This window comes from Ceratotherium simum, chromosome 16 (genome assembly GCF_057802395.1).
Source record: "Ceratotherium simum simum isolate JZ-2026a chromosome 16, ASM5780239v1, whole genome shotgun sequence".
In the NCBI taxonomy this organism is placed as follows: Eukaryota; Metazoa; Chordata; class Mammalia; order Perissodactyla; family Rhinocerotidae; genus Ceratotherium; species Ceratotherium simum.
In genome coordinates, this window is record NC_141915.1 from 9,151,073 (window position 1) to 9,176,858 (window position 25,786).

The following is a 25,786-nucleotide window of genomic DNA, read 5'->3' on the forward strand; positions in this document are numbered from 1 at the left end:
AAGTTCGAGATTTGTCTTTTTTTTTTAACTGGGAATCTCCCACTAAGAATATTGTTTATTCTGTTTTAAAGTTATTAGAATTGATTCTTTTTTTCTGTCTTATGCTATCCTTTGTTCATATTCATTTTTAGGGTTTGATTTTTTCCCTACCCTTGCTGATTTAATTTTAAATATGTAAAACATTTACATTGTTCAAAAGTCAAAATTATATGCAAGGTATACTCAAAGTCTTGTTCTCATCTCACTCTTATCCATGCCTTCTCCACCTACATCTTACAGGTAACCATTTTCATTAATTTCTGGTTTATTCTGTGTTACTTTGTGCAACAATAAGCATTATATCTCTTCCTTTTACACAAAAGATACTCTGGTATCTTACTCTTTTTATTTAATAATATATCATAGAAATCTCTCCATATTAATTCGTAGAGATCTTCTCTCTTCTTCTTCAGGGTCTTGTAGTACTCTCTTGTGTAGATGTACCATCGTTCATTTAACCTGTCTCCTGAGGATGGGCATTTAGGTTGTTTCCAGTCCTTTGCTGTTATGAATAATGCTGCAATAAAAAACTTTGTGCTTTTTTTTTTTTGTATTTGTGGAGGTGTCTTTTTAGGATTAGTTCTCAGAACCAGGGCATATGTGATTTTTTTTAATCTGTTGTCAAATCCCCCTCCATGGGGGTTGTCACCTTTGGCACCCCTTTCAGAAATGTGTGAAAGTTTCTGTTTCTTCACACCCTGGCCAACAGAGGGTGTTGTCAGTCTTCGGAATTTTTGCCGGTCTGATAAGTGAGAGATGATATTTCAGTGTAGTTTTAAATCTGCATTCTTTGGGGGCTGGCCCCGTGGCTTAGCAGTTAAGTGCACGCGCTCTGCTACTGGTGGCCTGGGTTCGGATCCCGGGCGCGCACCGACGCACCACTTGTCCAGCCATGCTGAGGCGGCGTCCCGCGTACAGCAACTAGAAGGATGTGCAACTATGACATACAACTATCTACTGGGGCTTTGGGGAGAAAAAGGGAAAAAAAGGAGGAGGATTGGCAATAGATGTTAGCTCAGGGCGGGTCTTCCTCAGCAAAAAGAGGAGGATTGGCATGGATGTTAGCTCAGGGCTGATCTTCCTCACAAAAAAAAAATTTGCATTCTTCAATTATGAATCAAGTGAAGTATGTTTTCATGTGCTTAAGTGCTATTTGTATATATTTTTCTGTGAACTAACTTTGTCTTTTGCTTATTTTTTTTATTGGATTGTTGGTCTTTTTAGTCTTCAAGAGCTCCCTATATATTGGGGGGATTATCTCTTTGTGATGTATTGTGATTATTTCCTCTCCCTTATCATTTGTTGTTTGACTTTGCTTGTGGTGTCTTCCATCATGTGAAATTTTTGGTTTTTTTAAATGAATTTGACTACCAATCTTTAATTGCTTCTGTATTTTCACTCATAGCTTTTGCTATTTTTAGATTATAAAAGAATTTATTCCTGTTTCATTTTTTATATAGTAAATGTATGATTTCGTTTTTTACATTTAGATCTCTGATCCACTTAACCAGTATCATCTTCTTGGGCAGTTAGATTATTTCTAATTATAAATGACTTTTCAGTGTGGCTACATTATTGCCCATGTTAGGATAAATTCCTCAATGTAGACTTTCTGGATTTAGGCTGTATAACATTTTAAGCATTTTGAACATATATATGTATATTGCAGAATTACATTTGTACACCAATTCTGATTATCTTTTAAAAATCTTTCTTACTCTGTTAGGTGAAAGTATACAATAGCTTAATATGCATTTTTTGTTATTTATGCCATTGAGTATCTTTTCATATATTTATTGGGTATTTGTATTTCTTCCTTTATGAATTGCCCAAATATGTATATCCCCTTAACCTTATTACTTCTTAATTTCAAAGTGTTCTTTATATATATGTTAACTATATTGAGCCTTGATCTGGCATATTTGGTACAAATATTTTTTCTATTAATTTGGCTTTTGATTTTATAAATGACTTTTTTTTGACATACTTATTTTTAATTTTTATTTGAAATTATCAATATTTTTATTTGTGGTCTTTTCTTATAGGGGGAGGGGAGATAATGCTTAGAAAGATCTTTCACACCCAGAGGTTATACAACTATTTTACCTAATTATCTAAATTTTCTTTAAGCTTTTCTTCTGTTTTTATTTTTTTTTAAACACATAAATCTTTAAAATCTTGAAGTTTATTTTGGTGTATTATGGGCATCTAGTTTTATTTTTTTCCCATTTGCTAAATTGTTAATTCTCTCCCCCCTCAAGATATGAAATATTCAAATTCTTTCACTGAATTTTTACACAACTGCACTGTTTCTTGTGTTCTGTTGCACTAATGAAGCTGTTGGTAACTGCCAGCATCATACTCTTGTAGTTTTTTTAATAAAGATTTAATATCTGATTGTTTAAGGCCCCCTTTACTATACGTGTTCATGATTTTTCTATATTTTCCTTCATTTATCCTTCTTTTAGAGTAATTTTGTGTAGCTTCATTAAGAAAATTTTGTGCTGTGCCTCAATTACCATCTCCTCTCCAGTAAAAGAACTCCAGATGGGATTTTGAATAGATGTGTAGTATATTTACAGATTAAATTGGGGAACACTTACCTTTTACTTTTTCTTTCAGCAATATTTCCTGCAGTTCTTATGGGCAAAGCACTGTGCTAGATATTTTTTAGGTTTTATCAATATGGTTAATGATGTTTAAAAATAATAGTTAAAAAAAATTCTCCCTATCTATTACTTGAATTTAGGAGTGCCCTTGATTTTTTCATTTTATGATTGATCACCATACTGAATTCTTTTCCTGTTTCCAGTAATCTTTCTGTTGATTCTCTTAACTTTCCCAAATAAGCTATTATCAATCTACAGATGATAACTTCATCTCTTTCTTTCCAGCCCTTATGTATTTCTTTAACTTGTCTTATTGCATTGGTTAGAACTTCTAGACCGGAGTTAAACAATATTGCAGTTAAGGCAGTAGTGTTCCATTCTTTTCTTTCTTTGTTTTTGTTTTATTTTTAATTAATTTCCTCCATGCTGTATTAATCATAGGTTTATTCTATTTTTAATCATTAACAGTATTAGCTTCATTATTAGATTTTCTAATGTCAGACTGTTCTTTACATAAATTCTACTTGGTGATAGTATATTGTCATTATTAATATAATTCTATATTTGCTTTGCTAATACTTTTTAAAGACTTTTACGTTTATAATCCTTACGGGAGATTGGCATGTGGTTTCCTTTTTTATGTTATCTCTGTCAGTGCTTGTTACCAGGGTTGTGTAGCTTAAAATATGAATTAGGCTTTCCATCTTTTTCTGTGCTTTGGAAAGCTTCTGTTAAGATATGATAATGGAAATGTTTTACTGATTGTTAAAGTAATCATTTTCTTATAAACTATTAAGAAATCCCAGGGGCTGGCACAGTGGAGCAAGTGGTTAAGTGTGCACGTTCCGCTTTGGCGGCCCAGGGTTCGCAGGTTTGGATCCTGGATGTGCACCGATGCACCGCTTATCGAGCCATGCTGTGGTGGCATCTCATATAAAGTAGAGGAAGATGGGCATGGATGTTAGCCCAGGGCCAATCTTCCTCAGCAAAAAAAGAGGAGGATTGGCATTGGATGTTAGCTCAGGGCTGATCTTCCTCACCAGAAAAACAAAAAAGAAATCCCATTACTTAGAGATAACCAGCCTTGGCATTTTGATGTATTTAGTTTCTGGATTGTTTTTTTCTCTGTGTAGGTGACATTTCATTTTGTGACTTGATTTTTTTCTTTTAATAAATTATGATGAATGTGTTTCTACGTTAACAAATTTAGATTTGAGTCATACATTTAATGGCTATATCTTTCATCTCTTGAATGCTTTCAGTGTTTAATTTTGTAGACTTTTGTTAGGCCTGGGGTGTGTGTTTGTGTGTTTTGTGCTTTTTTGTTTGTTTGCTTTGCTCTTTACTTCTTGAATGAAGAGAGATCTGCTTTCCTTGGTGTTTCCCAGTAAACATCGTGGGTGGTTTTTCCATGGTTCCCAGAGGTATTAGAAGGGTTAAGGTCAGACTTTTCTTTGCTGCTGAAGCCTTGGAGGGTTGCTTGATGTGTGTAGCCCTTGGCCAGCCTCTGGTGTTCTGCTGTTTTTTTCCCTAGTGGGACTCTGCTAATCTCGGAAGGGAGTCCCTGCTTCCACAGCAGTTGTATAATTGTTACTTTTAACAAGATAGCAAATGAAATCTGTGAGAGTCTGTCTGTTTTAACATATCTCTGATTTCATCCATGGTTGATTATGTTTAATTTACACAGGCAATTTTCTTTTTCTTTTTCTTTTTTTTTTTTTAATTTTTATTTATTTATTTATTTTCCCCCCAAAGCCCCAGTAGATAGTTGTATGTCATAGCTGCACATCCTTCTAGTTGCTGTATGTGGGACGCGGCCTCAGCATGGCCGGAGAAGTGGTGCGTCGGTGCACGCCTGGGATCCGAACCCGGGCCGCCAGCAGCGGAGCGCGCATGCTTGACCGCTAAGCTACAGGGCCGGCCCGGCAATTTTATTTTTCATATTTCCAAATTCCTGAGAGCTCTCTCCCCACCCCTCCTCCATCCTTTAAGGTCACAGTTAGAATCACAGATAGAAATTTCCTCTGAGTTTGTAGAATGATTGGAGCAAATTCACACACTCCTGAAAAGTGTTATGTGTGGTTAACATTCCTCATGTATAAAAAGAACACCCTGCTATAAAACTTTTAAATGGGTTGTAAGTGTACCAGTGTGATTAGAGAAGACTGGCCTGGACGGCAGTGGGACTTGATGTCTTGTCGTTTGAAGCATAGTTGAGGGAACCGTGGGGTTTTCGCTGCTGAGCAAAGACTGGGGAACACAATTTCTTGCATGGCTCCAACGTGGACAAATAGGGTCAGAGGGTAGACTCTCAGGGGACTGAATGCAGCTGATTGTGAGGGCAAAGAGACAGTTTCTAGTCAACCTCCATGTTCAGGTGTGGTTTGACTTGCCACCTGGTCAGGCTGTAGAGCAGGTGCAAGCATCAGGCGGGTGGCTGGACCAGGCGACCGCTAAGATTCCTTACAGCGCTGCGGTTGTCATTGGGAGGCTCAGCGTCTCTTCCCACCCTCCCTTGATGGGATCCTAGTATGTAAAGAGGGTTTACATGATATTTGGTAGATTCAGCACCTCTGGACTAGCATACTCAGGATGTGTTCTTTTCTTTTCAGCTTACCGTGACAATCAGAGCTTTGTTGCAGAATCTGAAGGAAAAGATCGCCCTTTTGAAGGACTTATTGCTAAGAGCTGTGTCAACACATCAGATGTATCCATGTAAACATTTCCACCTCTTTTCTAGAGTGGGAGGAAAAGCAGTCTTATTTTAAGAAAAGAAGGAATCTGGGCCACCCAGATTTTTCCACAGCTTGAGGAAGACCTGGTTTCCAAAATATTGCCTGTAATCTTAATTTCTATTTTAAGTGTCTGTTACATGTTTTACAGTGAATGTGCTGGCGAAGCAAGACATACTGAAGGAATGAACTTATTTGGGTGTAACCTTTACAGTGCAGGAAGCTAATGCTTTTTGTCAGTGCTGTAGTTACACAGAGCTCTGCTCTGCTACCTTCTAGACTGCCTTGAACATGGTTAGCCACTGCTCCAACAGGAAAGCTTCCATGATAATCCTGGGCTGTGATTCTGCTTCTGGAGTTTCCAGAGTTTTGAAAGACCCGTTTTCTTTTCTGAGAGGCCAATGCCAATAGGAACCATACATCTTTTTTTTTTTCCTGTTTATGTAGATTATTGAGATGTGACTTCTTTGCCTTATTATTCTTCCAGAGGTACAGACACTGCCTCTGGTTTGGAAGTTTTGGGGGGTCTGAGGGCACTTGCTTGAAGCAAGTTGTGCTGTCACCTCAGCATCTCCCCAACACTGTCAAGTATTAAAACATTTTCTTCTTTTAGAAATTCATAATCCTATCAGTTTAGGAAAATACATGTGACCTTTTACATAAATTAATCCTTTAACCCTGAGTTTTGATTGGTTTGAAAACTAGTCTTCTCTTATCTTTTCTTTAAATTGTCAGTAGTTCATACTAAAGACCCAAATTTTGGTATCTCAAGAAATGGTTGGTACTGCCAGATTTTAAACATGGGAAAATGTAGGAATGTAGGTTTTTAGGTAAAACAACAGAGGATGTTTTAAAAAATATTTTTCTCCAAGTGTAACCCCTTTATGACACCAGGGAAGTTGGTTTAGATTAGTTGCATGATTTCCAGATATTCAATTATTAGCCCGCTAAGGTTTCAAATAAAAGTTTAATTTCAGTAAACAGTTGGGGTCTTATTTTTAACATAATTGGAATATTCTGATACATTTAGTTTGTAACTTTACGCTCCATATGGTATCGTTTGTTACTGTACAGTTAGTCTGTTATATAAAGAGTTTTTATTTTATGAAAATCAACAGATCTTGATAGATAGACCTCAAGTAGTTTCAAATTGGCAGGTCCATTTTCTCCACTTTCAGTACTAAGTGCTAGGAAGTCTGCATCTGCGGTCAAAGTGTGCCAACTCACTTCAGTCTTACCTAAGCACATATATTAGGCAGGTAACTAAGTATTGTTTCACCATATCCTGTTAATAACTACGTATCTGCTAACTTGCATTAAGGTAACTGATGATTATTCATCTTGTAATATTTATGTGCTAAACTTATAGGGCTTAAACTTAAAGATACAGATTGGTAACTTTTACTTTTTTCTATTAATAATTTCTGCTAGTTATTTATTATGGAGAGTACCAAGCATGCTACAGTAATAACTGACTTTGTTCTTCTAAATGCTTGTAGTCTTACCATCTTTTGAAATATCATAGACTTTGGTTTTGTGGTGATCTCAGAATTTGCTGAATTAAGCACCAAGCATTTAAAAACACCCAATAGTTATTTAAATACATTATGAAAATATTTAAGGACCTTAATGTGAATAATTTAGAATTTCATAGGAGAAATCAAAAACTCAACTGGAGTATGACAGCTTTCTTTGAAATCTAATTTCTTTTTTCAAATAATTGGGTCTATTTCTACTGGAACTTCAGCCAATATTAGGGATGAAATTCAGATAATCCACCCCACGAGGGCGCTCATAAACCTCTGTATTTTCAGGAAGACCATTTCTATAGATAGAATGGAAAGAAGGAAGTAGCTTCTATATTAGGAAGCCCTCTTTTTAATTCTCCTTTTCCTCTCATCTTCCCCTTCCCTGACTTTCCTCTTCTCAAACGTTTTAAATAATTCTATGACAGTTATCCTCCAGATTTAAGATATATCAGATAGCAACTTGTCAGTCCCAGTAACCTCATGTTATTAATTTGTTCTGGTGTTTCCTTCCCTTCTTTACAAAAAAGTTATTGAGGCCAGATCACATTTTGCGCCCCAAGTCACTGACGGAATTGGAAAGAGAATCCAGCATTCCAGCAGAGCAGTTTTTTACACTGAGGAGAGGAATCTTTGAGAGTTTAAGTAACTTGCCCTGGACCCCACAGCTGGGAAATGGAAGAGCCAGGATTCAAAGGCAGGGCTGTCTGGCCCCAAAGCCAGTTGTTTAAAAGCTGAATGCTACTTTAGTAGAAATAATACAATGAGCTGTCACCTGGCATGTCTTCAACTAGAATTCCCTATTAATTGGCATGTTGCTGCAGTGCCAAGACAAATCCTGTTTATAATGCAAATCCTCAAGACCCTTTTTAATCATCAGAAAGATTAAACTGTTCCCTGTGGTTTATTAGGTATACTTTATGATGTTGTAATTCTTAGAAAAATTTTTGTCCATAAATCGCCAACAGAGTGACTTTTTAATCCTTTTTTTTTTTGAGGTATAATTAATGTTGGGTGACCTTTTTAATGTGAATATGTGAATACCACATATCCTTACTGTGTTGGGTAGTTGAGAGTTTATGGTCCTTTGCTTAAATTTATGCCTTCGTGAAGTTTTCCAAAGACCACTAGGAGTTGCCAGAAAGATAAGTCCTATGAAAAGGCCTTCCAAACAATTAAATTCATGGAGTTTAGGCATATGGTATTATTGCTCTTTCCTGAACCTGGCAAGAATAAATGTGAAATTCATATGAAAGTTTTGTGCTTTTGAATCAGTTAGTTTGCAATTCGTAAACCAGAGTCCTGCAGCCAGAGACTTTAAAATTGCTGAAAACCATTAGCTTCTATTCACAGTGCTTCTTGGAGATAGGAATTGCAATTGCCTCAGCAGTTATGAAAAGGTGTGTTCTATGGGGGGCTGTGTGTAAAATTTCAGATGGTACTCAAATTACTACTAGAATTGGCCCTACTTGTAAAGCTTGTCCTTTGCTGGGTCTTCAAAGGCAGCATCTTTACTACTTTAAAGAGAATAAAAAAATGGGTTCAATTTCAAAAGGTATTTTGGTGTCTTGGGAGAAGTCCTGTAGAAATAATTTTTTTTTAAATATGAATAACTTGTCTCCACTTTGTATTTTTGGGGAAAAGAGATAGGTAGACAGATAGATAGGTGATAGATAACTGCAGCAATCACTGTATAACAGACCCGCATGAATGCAGGTGTGGAGAGGCTAACTGAGTAGATTTTAGGGACAGCCCCTTTAGCGCCAGTGGGGGTGAAGTGGTTCTCCATCACCCCACCTGTCCATGACAGTCGCACTGGTGCCTGGTATTGTGAGAAAAAGAAGGACAGGATACTATTTATGTCTGTAGAAATTTTCTGACTTACAGTCTGTTACCTTCTTTCTAGTTTTTGGTGTTAAAATCTCCTTGCTGTTTCACCCCGATAGTAAAGGTAGATGGTAGTTTTGTCTGTTATGGTTTTTTTGAATATCCATACATGGCAAAATGTATAATCGGTAACTTGATGTAAGTCTGCCTCCTCCCCCAATTTGTTTGGAAATATTTCTGCTCCATGAAATCCAGAAGTCTGGGCACCATTGGTATAGTGGGAACAACACCGTCTTTGGAACCAGACAGAACTGAGACGGGAGATGAGCTCCTTCTTCAAGGCCAAAGAGCAGTTTAGCCTTTCTGGACCTTAGTTTCAATATCTGCAGAGTAGGAATAATCATACTTACTTTACAAGGATGTTGTGAAAGTTGGAGAAAATATATTTAAAGCACCTCACAGGACTAGACCTGTAATGGTGGGTGTTGAATGCAAGGTAGTTTTCAACGCTTGCTAACTGTGACAAGTGACAACCTCTTTGTGCCTCGTTTTTCTCATCTCTGAAATAAGGATAATAAAGGTACATCTGGCTTATGGGATTGTTGGGAGGATTAAATTATACGCATAGAAGGTGCTTCAAATATAGCAAGCCCTCGTTGAGAATTAGCTACTACTTATTATTTTATCGTTATTGTAAAAATTACAGCTACCATTGAGAATTTACAGGTAGTGCTTCCTTAGGAAGTTTATAATCATGTAAGGAAGTTACATCAAAGCACACAGATAATGATAGTATTAAAATAGTATTTGCAAAATGTGATTAGTGCTTTGAGGAAGGTAAGGACGTGGCGTAGTACATAGTAGATATTCAGTAGAGTTTGTTAACTTAAAAAAAAAAGAAAAGATGAAATGCTATGTGAGCCAGAAAAATCTTCTGGCCTCTAGTAACTGACACTTAGTAACTGTCTCCTTGTAGTTCTTCTGTTATGGCACTGAGAAGTAATTATCTGCAAACTTCTTCCTTCTCAAGAGCAATTAATTCATAAGTGAGATGTGCCTAAATTCTTAAGCCTTCTACCAGTAAAGAGAAAGTCCAGGAGCTGGAGTGGGGGTGGGGCATCCTGTGGGTCCAGCACCATCTTCACTCCACTTCATGTTAGGTTCAAAGTGCTTATCAGGTTACAGCAGAGAAGCTGGGCTTGAGCACATTGGTAATATGAAATCAGCATCCGATTTCATTTACAACATTACATCTCCATGAATTGGCTATGTAAAGTCAGCCTAGCCAATGACAAAGTATTGTGGTACTTAGAGCTTCCTTTTCCTTACTTGTCTGTTCTCTGACCTCCCTTGATTTTTCAACAAGTTGATGGAAGAGGAGATCCCAGCACTGGCAACTGACTGTGTGCCCTCTTTTCTACTTGTCCTTCCCTACCCTGTTCCCACTCCCCCCAACTACCATGAGTCCACATACATGCAGTATGATCATTGCCTGGATGATTCTTTGACCTCTGGTTAACTACAACCCCTGTATAGTAAGTGTGCTATGCAGAAGGGCCATTAATCTGTTTATTTTCCTTTTACCCCCCTCTCTCCCCAATCTCCTTATGCTCTGTTCCCTCAGTAGATTAAAATGAAAATAAAGAGGTAGAGTGTTCCTAATTGGGTAGTTTTCCAGTTTTCCCAGATTTACGGGGAGTCTCTGGGAATATTCTGAATTACTATTACTAGTATTGTTATTGTTTTCAACAGGATGCTAAGAGGTGGCAAAATTAAGTGGGCGGTACTGGCAGCCTCCTGGTGGAGAAGCCCCCGGAATGTTTGATGGTCAAGCCCAGCGTGATGTGGTGCAAGAGTCCTGACCTAGAGCAGAAAGACTGGGCTCTAGCCCAGAATTATCATTAACTAGCCAAGTGACTTAGCCACATGGGGCTTTAGTTTCCTGGTCAGGAGAACAAGAGAATTGGATTACAGGGTCTCTAAGGCCTCTTCTAGCGTTAACTATCCTGTGATTCTGTTCTTCAGTTGCTAATCTACAAAACATGATCACCAATTACTGCTCTTGAAATTGATGTTCTTTAATTTAGTCCATTCTTAGCTAGTTTAAGTCTGTACCTAGTGTCTGCTAAGTTTTAAAACTTGTCTTTATTGTTTTTATTATAAAAAGTACACTATTTCTACCTATATGCTTCTTACTGTTGGTTTTTACCAGTGGCTCTTCTCTCTCTTCCTCATCCCCATCCTATTCCATCTCATTTTTCATAGTTAACAATGTTGATGGTTGGTACTTGTCATCCCAGACTTTTCTAGGCATAAACAAATATACATACATGTAAATATAAATTCTTTTGACTATAAAGGGATCATACTATACGTATAGTTCTGAAACTTGTGTTTTTATTAAGTAGCATCTGATAGTCAAACAATACAAAATAATGTTCAATGAAAAGTAAGTCTCCCTCACACCCTGAATCCCCTGTTCCCCCTCCTTGGAGACAGTTTTTTGTGTATCCTTCCAGAAATTTTCTGTGTATATGTGAACATAGGTATGTCTATCTGATTTTTTTTAAATCATTGGGAGTGGGGGTGGGAGACAGTGGGAGCATACTATTCACTGTTTAGCTCTTTGCTGCTGGGTTTTTTGTTGTTGTTGTTTGGTTTAACACTGTATTTTGGAGATTATTCCATATCAAAGAGTTCATGTAAGCACTTACTAAGTGCTCGGAAGTGTTAATTATCATTATCATCAGTACATGCAGAGTTTCTACTCTTTTTTCTTTTTAGGCTGCAAAATATTCCATTGTATAGATGCACTAGTTCCTTATTGATGGACTTGAGGATATTTCCAGTATTTGGCTCCTATAAATAATGCGGCAGTGAACAACTTTCTTCCTAACTCTTTGTATAGATGTGTCAGTATATCTGCAGGAGAAATTCCTGTTGAAAGAATGTGCCTTTTAAATTTTGTTAGATATTTAGAAGGCAGTCTGGCAGTTGGTTGAACCTGTTTACATTGACATCGAGGCGTGTAGAAAGTGCATGGTTCCTCCACCCTTTCCAAAACTTCCTTGTCACACCTTCCTGTCTGATAGGTGAAAAAGATACCATGTTTCAATTTGCACTTCTTTTACTAATGTACAACTGAGTGTTTTTCTGCTTGTTTAGAGTTACTAGTGTTTCTTTTTTCTGTGCTCTGTCTTCTGCCTTTTTTTATGTGCCACTATTAATTTGTCACTTGTAATTTTATTTTGCAGATATTTAAACTCTATAATTATATAGTCAGATTTATCTTTTCCTTCGTGGCTTCTAGGTTTTCAGTCTTGACTGAAAAGATTTTTCCTACTCCAAGATTATTAAAAAGTTCTCCTATGTCTTCTAATGATACTTTTGTAATTTTACTTTTTATGTTTAATTCCCTGAGCCAGTTAAATCTGTCCTTAATTGTAATATTGGATTATAGTTCAGCTTATGTTTGCTTGGGTGGTTGGATACTGAAAACCACAGGCTGCCAGAGTAGGTTGAGCATAGAACATAAGACAAGGCTAGTTAGTATTGTGAAATAATTAATAGTTTCCACAATTTAAAATTCCCATTTTGTTCTGTATAATTCATGTCATAGCTTCTGTTTGTTTGTTTGTTTTCCCTGAGGAGCTTCTTTTAGATAGAAGAAAAGCCGTCAGCTTTATTGACAGTTTACCACTAATTTGAAACACATCGATATTTATTCTCCATGTTACGTTGATGAAAAGGCCCTTTCGTTAATACAGAGGAAGTACTTAAGCCCTGTGTTTCTTAGTTACAGTTGCTGCTTCAAGGTTCCCAAGATGGGGTCCTTAGTGACTGTAGTCAAGGAGGAAATGGAAAAGCAAGGGTAGAAATTTTACTCAGGAAAGCATGGCATTCTGGAATGTTGAGAGAATTCATTTATTATTATTTTTTAAATATCTAAAACCACAAACCGCTTAGCTACATTGGTTTGGGGGATTTATGATTTTACTAACTACTGTCTTTTACTGGGGAAAATTTTTATGGGTTTATTTACTATTTTACTAGCAAGCCGGCTCTTTCTATTCAAAATTAGTAACAAAAGTTGTAGATTCACCAGGCTATGGTTTTCCCACTTGATTCTGCCAATTTCTCAGAAATTTTTTGGGCCTAAGTGTAGTGTTTAATATCCCTCTTTTGAAAAGAAAAGGATCTATGAATCTAAAGCAGCAGTCGCACTAATGTCTTAACTGTTACCACCAGAACTAGGTGATTGTGACCAGGGCAGCTCTGACTCACCAGAATTTCAGCTCTAATAAAACAAAAGCCATTTAATAAAAAAGGGAAAGCCAGATAAAACCCAGTGTGTGGAGGTGGCTTATTTTTGTACTTACCTTTTATGTTCTCTGTCAGGTATGTCCTGTCAACACTGTTCTTCAGCCTCTCCACTTGTTCTTTTTATGGCAGGTTTCTCCATCAACATTTCCTTTATTTGTTTTTTAAAATACACACGTACACTCTCAGCCTAAAGAGCTTGTGTAGTTTGCTTCAAGAAAGTATATAAAACGTTGGATTTAGTCCTGATGTATTTTTTTTAACCATAACTTATGAGTTGTGCTGGAAAAGTGTTAGAGACTGTCTGTCATTACATATGAAGAAACAGATCCAAAGCGGTGTAATAACTGGTTCAAGATCATAGATAGTACTTAAAATAGGACTAATAGGCTTTGGATTCCTAGTTTCGCATGCTTACTAGAATAACACATGAAAATGTGATTATTTCTCTGTAATTTTCTAGTTAAATATCATACTATGTATTTAAATAATAAACCGAAGGTAGAAACTTTTAGAGCAAATTTGTTGCACAGTTGCATTTTACAAAATACATTCCAGTTATGTTAATAGGTGTTAACATGGAAGACAGAAAGCAATATAGAGAACCTTTTTTTCCCCTTTTTCTTTTTTTACGGTGTATCTTAGGATACTCATGTCTAGGAAAACACCCTTGATCACTGACACCTGTAACTCAAAACCTAGGGAATCACTGAGTCAGATGGCCCTGTTGACAGGAATAATCATTTCAGTGTTGGTCACTGGGAGGAAAATAATATTTACGTGCTATATTTCTCAATGAAGGGAATCCACTCAGTGGTGGATCTAGGTCAGTGTTTTAAGTCCCTCTCCTCTGGCACTGTCAGGGTCCTTTACTTGAAGGATCAGTGAAATTGAAGGTCAGAGCAGGAGAAGAATGGTTTAGATCTCTTTTGGATAGTATTGATTAGGGTCTGTAACAGTCACAACTGACTTAGAGAGCTCACTTAATAACATAATAGGTAAAATGATGTAATTCACCCACCATTGGACCTTAACAAGATGTCTGCAGAACACAGCTTGAAGGAGACCGAAGACAGAACCTATTGGATGATCTTGTAACTCGAGAGAGACTACTTCTGGCATCCTTTAAGAACGAGGGTGCAGAACCAGATCTCATCAGGTATGGTGTTTTCATTTACAGGGATTATGTGCTGGGTAAAGATTTATTTGCAGAGATTACAGCTGTTTCCTGAATGGCTTAATTTCTCTAACTAGTAAAATATATTCTGTTCATTTATAGTGTTTGACTATCATTTTCTACTCAATTTAGTTTCCATTAATTTTCTATATTTAGTAAACCAGGCATGTTCAGCTGAATTCTGTCCTGGGGCAAGAGTTTTTGGGTAAAATACAGACAAAATCAGAACATTTCTTTTGCATCCTTTGGTTGAGCTTTCTGCTATGTTAGCTGTGTTTTGAACTTCTGAAGTAATGTACGTAGTTATTGTCTGTGTGGGAAAGTGAGGTTTTTTTTTTTATTGGCACCTGGAAAAAACGTGTCCTAGTAAGACTGTAGTCCGTGGCTCACGGAGGTAGAGATGGCGGTTGGATTCTTCTCCCTGTCATCTGCCAGTGAGGGATTCACACTCGATGGAGTTGACAGCTCCTCTGTACCTAGCTCCATTGGAAGACCCAGAGAAGTGGTCCAGCTTTCCAAAGTTGAGGTTAATGGACCATTAATTGTTACATCTTTAGAATTGGCCTCCCCCATGCTTCCAGAACTCCCTTAACTTTGTTGTGGGAACCATCACAAAAGAAAAGAAACTTGCCTCTCTTCCTCTTCCCTACTAGGGATGATGCTTTCCTTGTGGAGAGGCAGCTTGTTCCTGCTTAGTTCGCAGTTAGGAATAATATGGCTTCCCCAGGGCAATGGTTTTTGATCTTTGGCCACACTTTACTAGGCCCCACCTCAGACAATTAAATCAGAGTGAAGGTGGGGGTGGGCATGGGGGGGTCCCGGGTGATTCTGATATGCAGCCAGGATTGCAGACCACTGCCCTAGGGCAAGCTGAAGAGGAAGAACCAGTTTCCTGTTGGTGTAAGTCTTCTCAGGAGTGTGTGATCCAAGGTTTTTAGAAAGAAATTATGAAATACAGGAAGCTAGATGAAATCTTAAGTCATTTCTGTGGAGAAATAAAACCAAGGAATCAGTGAGGGAGGACTCGTGACCTGAGCAGGGTTTGTGAACTAAGGGAGAAACCTGTGGTCGGTGGGCTCCCTGTGGTGCCTGATACTTCTCTGGCGGTGCGGTCAGGGGTACAGGGTGAAGCAGGTGGCTGAAGGCGCTGATCCAGGGCTGGTGAGCTAGAACAGGGGAGCGAGGGAATCCAGGGTGAAAAGTAAGTACCATCTGTCAAGGAGGGCCTTTCCCTCGAAACAGGAGGTCTTTTTAGTCCAGAAATTAAATAAAGGCATAGTCAGGAGAGGGGAGCAAGTGTCATGGGGGACCAGGGGCCAAGTAGAGAGGTGATGGTCAGAGGGGGAGAAAACATTTAAATACTTCTCCTCTGCAGTGGCGGAGGTGGTCATTATGACGAATAGTAATAGTTCCCGGTTGATGAAAGTCTACTGTGTGTCAGGCTCTGCTTATGGCTCTTCATTATTGTGTCACTGAATGATGTTGAAGGGGCCAGCTTCTGTGTTAGCTCTGTGGGTTTTTTTGTTTTTTTGGTCCCCTCTCGCTTGTCACCCCTCTTGTGTTAATCTGTGTGTATCCTTGGTATTCGAAGTGCAGCCTGTACGTGAGCAGGGTCAGCGTCACCTGGGAGCGGGACAGCAATGCAGAATCTCAGACCCCACCCCAGCCCTACTGAATCCGAATCTGCATTTTACAAGATCCTCAGGTGATGTGAATGCATGTTACAGCTTGAAAAATACTGCTTTATATCGTTTGTTCTTAATTGTGGCACTTTGCATCAGAATCGCCCAAGAGACTTATAAAAAATAAAAAAATAAGAGACAGAAAGAACAAGAGAAAAGAAAAGAAATACGAGTGTCTGGACCATATATTTGCGGAGTCTGCATTCTTAGTCTGGCGAGAGGTCTGGGTAGCAGTAAGGCTGGGGGAGCCCCCTCAGGTGATTCTGACAGGTGGCGGGGTTAGAACTGCTCCTTCCTGTCGTGGTATACTGGCAATGAGAGCTCATAGCTTCCGTCTGCTGTGTGTGTTCTCTGTGTCGGGCACATGCTAAGCTCTTTATGTGCCTTTGCTCAGATCTTTATAACGTCCCATTTTACAGAAGAGAAACTGCCTTAGAGGGGTCAAGTAACTTGCAGAAGAGTCTAGAACTAATGAGTCTCAGAGTTTGGATTTCCTCTAGATCTGTGTGTTTTCAGATGTGAACTCTTAGCCGTTGTACCATACAAACAGCTGGACCAGGATCAGCTCCATTGCTTACTAATCAATCATCCGGGCTTCAAAACCATTTACCTTAAAATTGGAGTATATGTTCTGCCTCTTTCATTGCTGTTAGGACCACATGAGGTGGTTGATATGTGAAGGGCTTTGTAAACTTGAATACCTTTACCAATACAAGATGTTATCCCTGGAGCATTGTACCACTGTCAGGCTGGGACAGAACTCATGCTGCCTCCTTTGTTTCCCAGAGACCTCCTGTCCCTCCTGTCCTACCCGCTGAGTGCTCCAGAGGACCTGTCCTCCGTGACCAGTCTTGTTCCATGTGCTGCACCTGCTCCTCTGCCCTCCCGTTCTCCCTTTCCAAATCTTGTTCTGTGTCCCCTTTCTTCAGTGCCCGGCTTGCTACTTGTTGTCTTATTGGCAAATAGCGCCACATTAATTCTAGCAATGGAATCTGTGGCTGGCAGTGTCTTATCTTCTGGAGCTCTTGGAACTGAAGGCTCCTTGAGCCCAAAGTAAATTAATTGATGGGAGAATTGTAGGGAATCTGCAGATGAGTGGCAGAGGCCTACTGAGACCCCTGAAGTCCTACCACTAGGATTGCCTGCTACTCCTCCTGTGTTTAAGGCTGATCCACATGGTGGGCCTAAAGGTGTTATGTGCTTGATGGTGACTGGTTGGGGTCGCGTGGGGACAGAGAGACCAGACTGAGGAGAAACTGTATAGTGAAGATAACTCAAGTCCTGGGGGTTTGAAATAATTAAGGGAACCAACCAGACTTAATTACATGCTCTCAAGAGGAAACTGAGGGAAGCAAATGTATTGTTGTGTCTTTTTTGTTTAGGTACAGAAGTCTAGAATAGTTCAGAATATGCTTCCAGAAGAATTCTGTTTCAAAGTATATAAGCACTGTAGAGGAGAAATGACTCCTGAGGAGTGATTTGAAGAAGTAAAGATGGACGTAACAGACAGTGCTGGTCTGTTCTGGGTGGCGTGGAGTCTGGCCAAGAGTAAGAAATGAATGTGGCAATTAGATATTGGTCGCCATGAAGAAAGTAAATCACTGCGGGTAAAAAGAGGAAAGAGAATGGTAGGTGGACTGGAAGGAGAATTAGTGGTGAGTCCTGGTTGGGCTAGGATTGCTTTAGACCCCCTCTCCCCACCCTAACAGGAATATGCCCACATATACCTGTCTGTATCAGTTTGCTAGGGCTGCTCTAATAAAGTACCACAGACTTGGTGGTTTAAACAACAGAGATGTATTTTCTCACAGTTCTGGAGGCTAGAAGACCTAGATTAAGGTGTCACAGGCAGGTTTGGTTCCTTCTGAGGGCCACAACGGAAGAATCTGTTCCAGGCCACTCTTCTTGGATTGTAGATGCCAGTCTTCTCTCTCTGTCTTCATGTCCGTCCTTCCTCTGTGTGTGTCTGTGTCCAGATGTCCTCTTTTTACAAAGATACCAGTCATATTGGATTAGGGCCCACCCTAATGACCTCATTTTAATTTAATTACCTCTTTAAAGAACCTGTCTCCAAATATTGTTACATTCTGAGTTACTGGGAGTTGACTTCAACATGAGTTTTTGTGGGGACACAGTTTGGCCCATAACAGTCCAAAAAGTGCAAGTCCTATAGACATTCCAGGAGAATCTGATCAATAAGAAAAATGCATGCTAGATAAAACCATTCTCAGATTCTCTATAGAAAAATCCCTGGGAAATCTGCTCAAGGGCTATGAAATGAGGACCCAGTTAACGTTGACCCAACTCGTCAGGGATGATAGCACCCTTGTAGACTTGCTACAGGCAAGCAGTAAGTGTATGGATGAACGAGTAAATGAATGAATAAATGTTAAAGTCAGAGTAGGTTGCTGGAAGTAGATTGTCTTAGATTTGAGGTCAGAGTTTCTGGTCTTTGATTTCACTCACTTGCCTATGTCAGAGTGTTATTTTTGCCTTTTTTATCCCTAATCCCCATACTTGAGGCCTCCTCTTCCATCCCCAACTTCTCATACCCTAATAATTCTTTTGCTTGGACCTAGCCTTCTGAGGATCTGAATTCAGTTGTAGACATGACCAATTTTGGTTAGCAGTGCGACCTTGCCCACTTGCCTCCTGATTATCAGGTTGCCTAGTCATTTCTGATACCAGCTCTCAGGCACCTTTGAGCTCTCTCTTTGGAGAAACCTCATTCCCTTCTCTGCCAGTTGGTTTCTCTGCTATTTCCAGACTCACAAAGATTTCCTCAGTCCTCCCCACAGTTAATTCCTAGTTCTGGGCTCCTCCAACATTTTTGTTTGCTTCTGTAATTCTTGATATCAGTGTGGGTTGCTTTGTCACTGGGGGGCAAGGGGTGGGGGCACATGTCTTTCCCTTAGGTCATGACCTACAGAAACACATTGGCCAGAAAGCCTTTTCAGAACTTTAAAATGTTCTAGACATGCTCTTTATGACGCATTTTGTCATTAATGCTTGACTGTCAGCACAACACATTTACTGTTGGGGAACCGGGGTTAATCTGCTCATCAGGATTTCAAAGCCCGGTGATAACTGGCAGCAGTGCCACAGATCAGTTTACCCAAGCAGCACTCACTTGAACCTGCCGAGCCTCTCTGTCCTGGAGCCCTTCCCTCCTCCTCACTTTCCTGTTTCCTTTGTGCCCTTCTCCTCCCTCGCTCTCACCCAAACCCTTTGCCTCTTCTCTCTCTTTTCCCCATCCCTCATTCCCAGGAGTCCTTCTACCCCTCCCTTGCCTCCTCATATGTGGCCTTATTAAGGAGAGGAGTATTGTCAAACTTCAGTTTGGATTAGCATTTCCTTTAAACAGACATTAATGTGGCAATCACATAATTGAATGTGTCGCTGTCATGTGATGGCATCTTAGTTTTACCTTGCAGATTACTGATCATTATTCTAAAGCAATAAGCCTTGATGTGGGGCTTTGGTCTAAATAAGCAATGGTTGACTAATTTAGGGCACTTGGAAACTTGTTCAGGAAGTCTCTGTGTAACAATGTCTCTTAGAAGAAGATAAGCCGTGACTTATAGAGCAGTGACACAGCTTCTGATTTAAAACCCGACTGCCCTTTATATTTGAGAGCATTGCTAAGTCTCACAATTAGTTAAATCTTGGTCTGTAAAGAGAAAAAACATCATTGCATACTCCACTGCTCTGTGACCATCTCAAAGATTATGTGATTAACTCGGCTGTAGTGGGTGGCTAATTGGCTAAGCTTTAATCTTCACACCACCAACTATATTGAGGATTATAGGAAATAGGAAGTTATTTAGAGGTTGAGATGGTAGTTATGTGTCAGGAATGGTATATTAACAAGCAGACCAGTTGCTAAAATCAAAAGAATAGAAGATGATAATGAAAAGTTCACATTTTCTTAGAGTGTGAACTTTAATTTTAGATATTTACTTTTTCTTAGAGCTACTAAACAAAGTGTGATACTTCCAATTTATATTTCATATCACTCTATTGGCAGCCAAGGTGGGCAAAAGAAAAATTTATGTTAAATACTACATTAAAAGTACTCCCTCTGGGCCGGCCCCGTGGCTTAGCGGTTAAGTGCGCGCAGTCCGCTGCTGGCGGCCCGGGTTCGGATCCCAGGCGCGCACCGACGCACCGCTTCTCCGGCCATGCTGAGGCCACGTCCCACATACAGCAACTAGAAGGATGTGCAGCTGTGACATGCAACTATCTACTGGGGCTTTGGGGGAAAAAATAAATAATAAATAAAAGGATTAATCCTTCAGTACTGATACAATGTATTTGTAAAGACTGTAAAAAAAACACAACTACTCCTTCTTCCCCCATTTTAAATCTTTGAATGTTTTATTTCAACTGAAAGCTTGGTTTATCAGATTTGTATCTGATAGTACTGAGGTTTCCTAAAGGTTCATTGATTTTATACTTTATGTTGCTTAAGGTTATTGACACATGACCCACCTACTCTTCCACATGTAGGACATTGCTAAGGAGTATGCACCTGCATCATTAGGCTGCTCATGTGAGACAATAGATAAGCGATAGTTACTTATCCCTTTTCCTTATGCCCCAGAAAGACACTCACTTCCTAGGTCTTCTGACAAGTAAGGGATGTGCTGAAATCAGTAAAGCTTTGCTTTTCTCTCTATTTTAGTGAGCCCAAGGATAGTTGAACCAAGGTCGTATTAAGTGCAGTCAAGAATATTAAATTTCTCTGCTAATTTAATGAAAAATAGTTAAGGAAGCCAAAATAAGGTAAATAGAAACCTTCTTTCTAGGTATTTGAATGCCTGCTATGTGCCAAGCACTGGTACTGGGAATGTGGTGGCAAAAAAAACAAAACAGGAAAAAGCACTTAGTTTTTGCATTTGAACTATGTACAGTTCAGTGAGAGGAACAGATATGAATTCAAGAATCACACAAATAAGTAAAATAAATTCAGCAAAAAATATAGTGTGCTTTGAGAGAATCTCACTGGGGAGCTGATGAGCTAGGGAGGCCGTATGGTTTAATACTTACTTGTTTTTCTTTTTTCCTTTTTTGCAAATGTATATTTCGTTTCTCCATCTAAATTTTAAATACCTTGAGGACAGGGATGAAAGCCTAGTACAATGGTTAATAGATCTTTGCTCAATGAAAATCTTTGTTTTTTCTGTATCTTTCATAACACCTAGCAGAGTTGGGTGTATAGTAGGCACTCAGCAAATTTTTGTTGATTTAGAGGTGGACAGAGTTAGGATGTGATAGGCGGGGCTCTGGTAAGTAAACAAACTGGGAATCTCAGGGGTTTACCACATAGAAGCTTTTTTGCCTGCATCATGTAAAGTCTGGTGGTTCTCCAGGACAGCTCCCCTCAAACGGTGACTCAGGGCTTCAGGTTGTTTCCGTCTTATGGCTGTGCTGTCTTGACATAAGGTCTCCATGTTCACTATGATAGGAGAAGAGAGAGGGTGTGGAGAACGCACCCCCTTATGTGCTGTGGCCTGGAAGTTTCATACATAATAGCCCATTGGCCATAACCAGTCACATGGTGCCAACCTAACTGCAAGGGAGGCTGGGAAATGTAGTCTTTGTCTGTGCTCACAAAGAGGAAAATGAAGTGGGACTTGGTGAAACATACAACTTTGTCTCTGCCACACTGATTGTTTTGGGTAGTTTGATGTAAAGATAAGTAACTTTGGTACATAGTCAGTCTCTGTCTACTCATGTGCTAGTACCATATTCTTTTAAATTTTGAGACTTTATTGTAAGTTTTAATACGTGATAGGGCTAATCCCCTGTTATTGCACTTTTTTTTTAAGAGTTTTGCTGTTTTTTTTTTCTTTACACGAACTCTAGAATCAGCTAATCCAATTCCAAAAAAGGAAGGAACAACTGTTTGTGTTTTAAAATTGAGATTACATTAAATCTTGAAATCCTTTATGTTGTTGAATCTTCCTATCTAAGAACATGGGATGTTTCCATTTGTTCAAGCCATCTTTCAGGTCTTTCAGAATGTTTTCTTCAAGTAACATCTACACATTTCTGTTTAAATTATTCCTGGGTATTTTATCTTTTTGCCTATTGTTTTAAATCCAGTTTTTCATTCCATCATGCTTTTTGGTCGTTGTTGTTTATATGACAGCTGTTGATATCTGATGTCTACTATTATAAATACTTTCTTAATCCTCTGTTTTTAATAGTTTTTATGTTGATTCTCTTGTGTTTTCCAGTTATTTATTTTCTAAGAGCAAGGAAACACCTCCTGGAACCTTCCCAATACACCTTGGCTCAGAGTGGAAATAGGCTAGGATTGTATCACATGCCGTGTTATACCAGAAACCAGGGGGGAATGGAGTTGCTGTGATTGGCTTGGTTTATTCGGGATAGATATATATCCCTGAATTGAAACTGAGGCTGTGGTCACGTTCCCTGGGCAGTGGAGCCTTGAGCAAAATCAAGATTCTGATAACAAGGGAGGAGGGACGTAAGATGCTGGGAGGTGCACGTAGCAGCTGCATCAGCTCTTCCCTGCATTTCCCTTAGCAACAGCCACTCTCTTCACCTTGAGGTTTCTTCTGATGCCAGAGACTCAAAGTTCTTCACTTCTGTGACCGCAGTAAGAACCTTCTTCTCCTGTTCCTGAAATCCCAGAGAAGCAGTAGCTCACTGACCTTCTGGGTTCTTTTATTTAGGCTCAAGTGAAACCTAGATAATTGCTTTATATATCTCCAATTCACTTTTTAAAGTGGGATATTTACACCTACCACCTGTCTTCCTGATGAGGTTTAGGAGAAGTGCTTTTGAAGTACAATCCAGTTTTAACAGTGACACATTTGTATAGTTTCATAGAGCTGGTTTCTTCTGCAGACAGATGATCTTATGCATTTTTTGTTAATTCTTGTTTAATTCCCTTTTAGGAGGTAATAGCTTCTGACTTTGTCTCCCATTCTGGAGAAATTAGGTTAATTTGTTCATGGGCTGATACTTAGTGTGACAAGAGGGAGTATTTGAAATAGAGACTGGCCTGAAAAATCTGGACTATGTGTTGCCTCAGCACATTTTTTTTCCTGTATTAACTACTGGTCTGATACCAACCATGCAATGTATATAGTGACCATGTTTTCTTAGGGAGAAAAACTGGATATGTCATATGACAAAGTATTTTTTGTGACTCTTTTTTGTGGATGAGGCAGTTTGGTTGATAGCATTAGGCCAAAATGTTGATACTTTGGGATATTCCAGTGGTTTATGGGAACTAATAGAACAGAATATTTGCTTTTGAAAAATTTTTTAAAATATAAATTTAAAGTAGTGTATCACTTAGTAAACACTCAAACTGTACAAAAGAGTAATGAATGAAAATTGAAGCTCCATCGCACTTCTTTTTTTAAAGATTTTGTTTATTTGTTTATTTCCCCCCCAAAGCCCCAGCAGATAGTTGTATGTCACAGCTGCACATCCTTGCTGTATGTGGGACGCGGCCTCAGCATGGCCGGAGAAGCGGCGTGTGGGTGTGCGCCCAGGATCCAAACCCCGGCAGCCAGCAGCAGAGCGCACGCACTTAACCGCTAAGCCATGGCGCCGGCCCCTCCATCACACTTCTGACATACAATTCCCATGTCCTCCCTAGAGGCAGCCACTTTTAACAGTTTTTTTGTATATCTTTCCAGAGAGACTCTACACATGTACAAGAATACACACACACATCTCCAGTTGCACTCTCACCTTTTTTATTTTTTAACATGAATTGTAGTATAATATGCCCTCTTTACTGTGCATTATTTTTTTTGCTTAACAGTATATCTTGGAGATTATGAAGTAGAATGTTTAAACTAGTACTCTTAAATATCTCAAAATTGTCTCAGAACCTTGCAAAGTAGCTATTCAGTTTTTCAGTTATGTATGTCCTCATGAGACTGATTATCACTTGAAGGGATCTCTGTAGTCATTTAGTGCAGATTTTTTTTCTCCATGGAATGGAAAAGGAAGCTTTGTTAGTTTCCTTTGGAAGCCTGACTTCCAAATAGAAGTCCACATTCTTCAAAGTGTACAGATTGTCTATTTGGATGATTGATCAAGCAAGTGAAACCAGAGACTTTTGAGATCTAAATAAATGTTAGTCATTGCAATCTCACGTTGTTGATCAAGTCAGCAAAGGTACCCAGTTATTCCCGTGTGCAGTGTAATAAAGCATAGTCTGTCCACAAGCAGGTGAGCAGCAGATTGGAAGACTCAAAGATGTCAGTTCTCTCAAAATTGATCTGTAGATTCAGAGCAAAGCCGTTTAGAGTCCCCAGCCAGTTTTTTGTTTTGTTACTTACGAAGCTGATTCTAAGGTTTCTTGGGCAATTCAAAGAGCCAAGGGAATTTTGAGGAACGAAAGGCTTGAGAACTCACATTACCAGTTATCAAGACTTACCGTAAAGCTGCAGTGTGTTATTGGCACAAGGATAGGCAAATGAATCAGTGGAACAAAATCGAGGCTCCAGAAACAGTCCCGCACACACACTATCACTTGATTTATGATGAAGGTGATATTGCAGTGCAGTGGAGAAAAGATGGTCTCTTCAGTAAATAGTGTTAGGTCAAGTGGATGTCCATATGGGAAAAAATGAATCTTAGTCTCTGCTGTCACCCTCCATAAAAATCAATTCCAAAAGGATTGTAGATCTAAATGTGAAAGATAAAACAAGAAAGCTTTTAGAAAAAAAAATAGAATATGTTTATGACCTTGGGATATGACCTGTTTCCTTAAACAGGAAACAGAAAGCACTAAATGTGAAGGAAAGACATGATAAGTTGGATTTGATTAAAATAAGAAATTCTGTTTATCAGGATACTATAGAGAGTGAAAGACGAGCCACAGGATGGGAATCTGTATTTGCAGTGCATGCATCTGACACAAGAGAGAATATGTAAAGAACTCCTGTAAATCAAGAAAAAGGCAGACTACCCCTTAGAAAAAAATAGGCAGAAGACTTGAAGTTGGACTTCACACAAGAGGTTATCCAATGACTGAAGAACATATGAAAAGGTGTTAAGCTTCACTAATCATCGGGAGATTGCAAACTGAAATCATGATGTCATACCGTTACACCTAGCAGAATGGCTAAAATGAAAATGACAGACATGTCAAGTGTTGCTAGAATATGGAGTGACTGGAATTCTCATATGCTGTTGCTGGGACTGTCAGTTGTACAGACACTTTGGAAAATTGTTTGACTGTATCTCCTAAAACCGAACTGTTCAAAAGACGTGTACAAGACTGTTTATAGTAGCATTATTCTTAACAGTCCCATGTGGAAACAACCCGGTGGCCATCTACACTATAGTGGCTGAACACATTATGGTGTATTTATACAGTGATACTACACTGCAAATGAGAAGGAATGATCTCCAACTATACGCCACACTATGGATGAATCGCACAAACATAATGTTGAGTGAAATGAGCCAGACAGAAGAGTACATGCTGTGTGATTCCATTCTTACAAAGGCAAAACTTATTTATGGTGTTATAAATCATGAAAGAGGTTCCTTTTGGAGGAAGTGGTGACACGAGGGGTTCTGGGGTTCTGCTAGTGCTCTGCTTCTTGCCCTGGGTAGTGATTAACTGGGGGTGTTCACTTTATGAATTACCTTTGAGCTGTATGCTTATGGTTTTTCTGTTTATGTGTTCTACTTGAACTTACAAATAGCTATGTAAGAACATATATACATACACATACATTTTTATATAATACACACATATATATACATATATGTATATATGCTTGTATATGTAAGTATACTTATATATGCTCATATATGTACTTATATACTTACATATATAACTATAATATATAAAATAAGTATATAAGCT

At 38.9% G+C, this 25,786-nt stretch overlaps 1 protein-coding gene across 3 annotated transcripts in view; it reads left to right on the plus strand.

Annotated features, from left to right (window-relative positions):
- The window catches only part of STX8 (syntaxin 8), a 241,991-nt gene that overhangs the window by 5,582 nt on the left and 210,623 nt on the right, over window positions 1-25,786 (plus strand). For all 3 annotated transcript variants that reach the window (XR_015554624.1, XM_014789508.2, XM_087440423.1), the window contains exons 3-4: window positions 5,261-5,355; window positions 14,102-14,212. Coding sequence is in view for 2 of the 3 variants with exons in the window: in XM_014789508.2 (XP_014644994.1) it covers window positions 5,261-5,355; window positions 14,102-14,212 (206 nt within the window). In the remaining variant the exon portion in view is untranslated. The remainder of the gene's footprint in view (window positions 1-5,260; window positions 5,356-14,101; window positions 14,213-25,786) is intronic.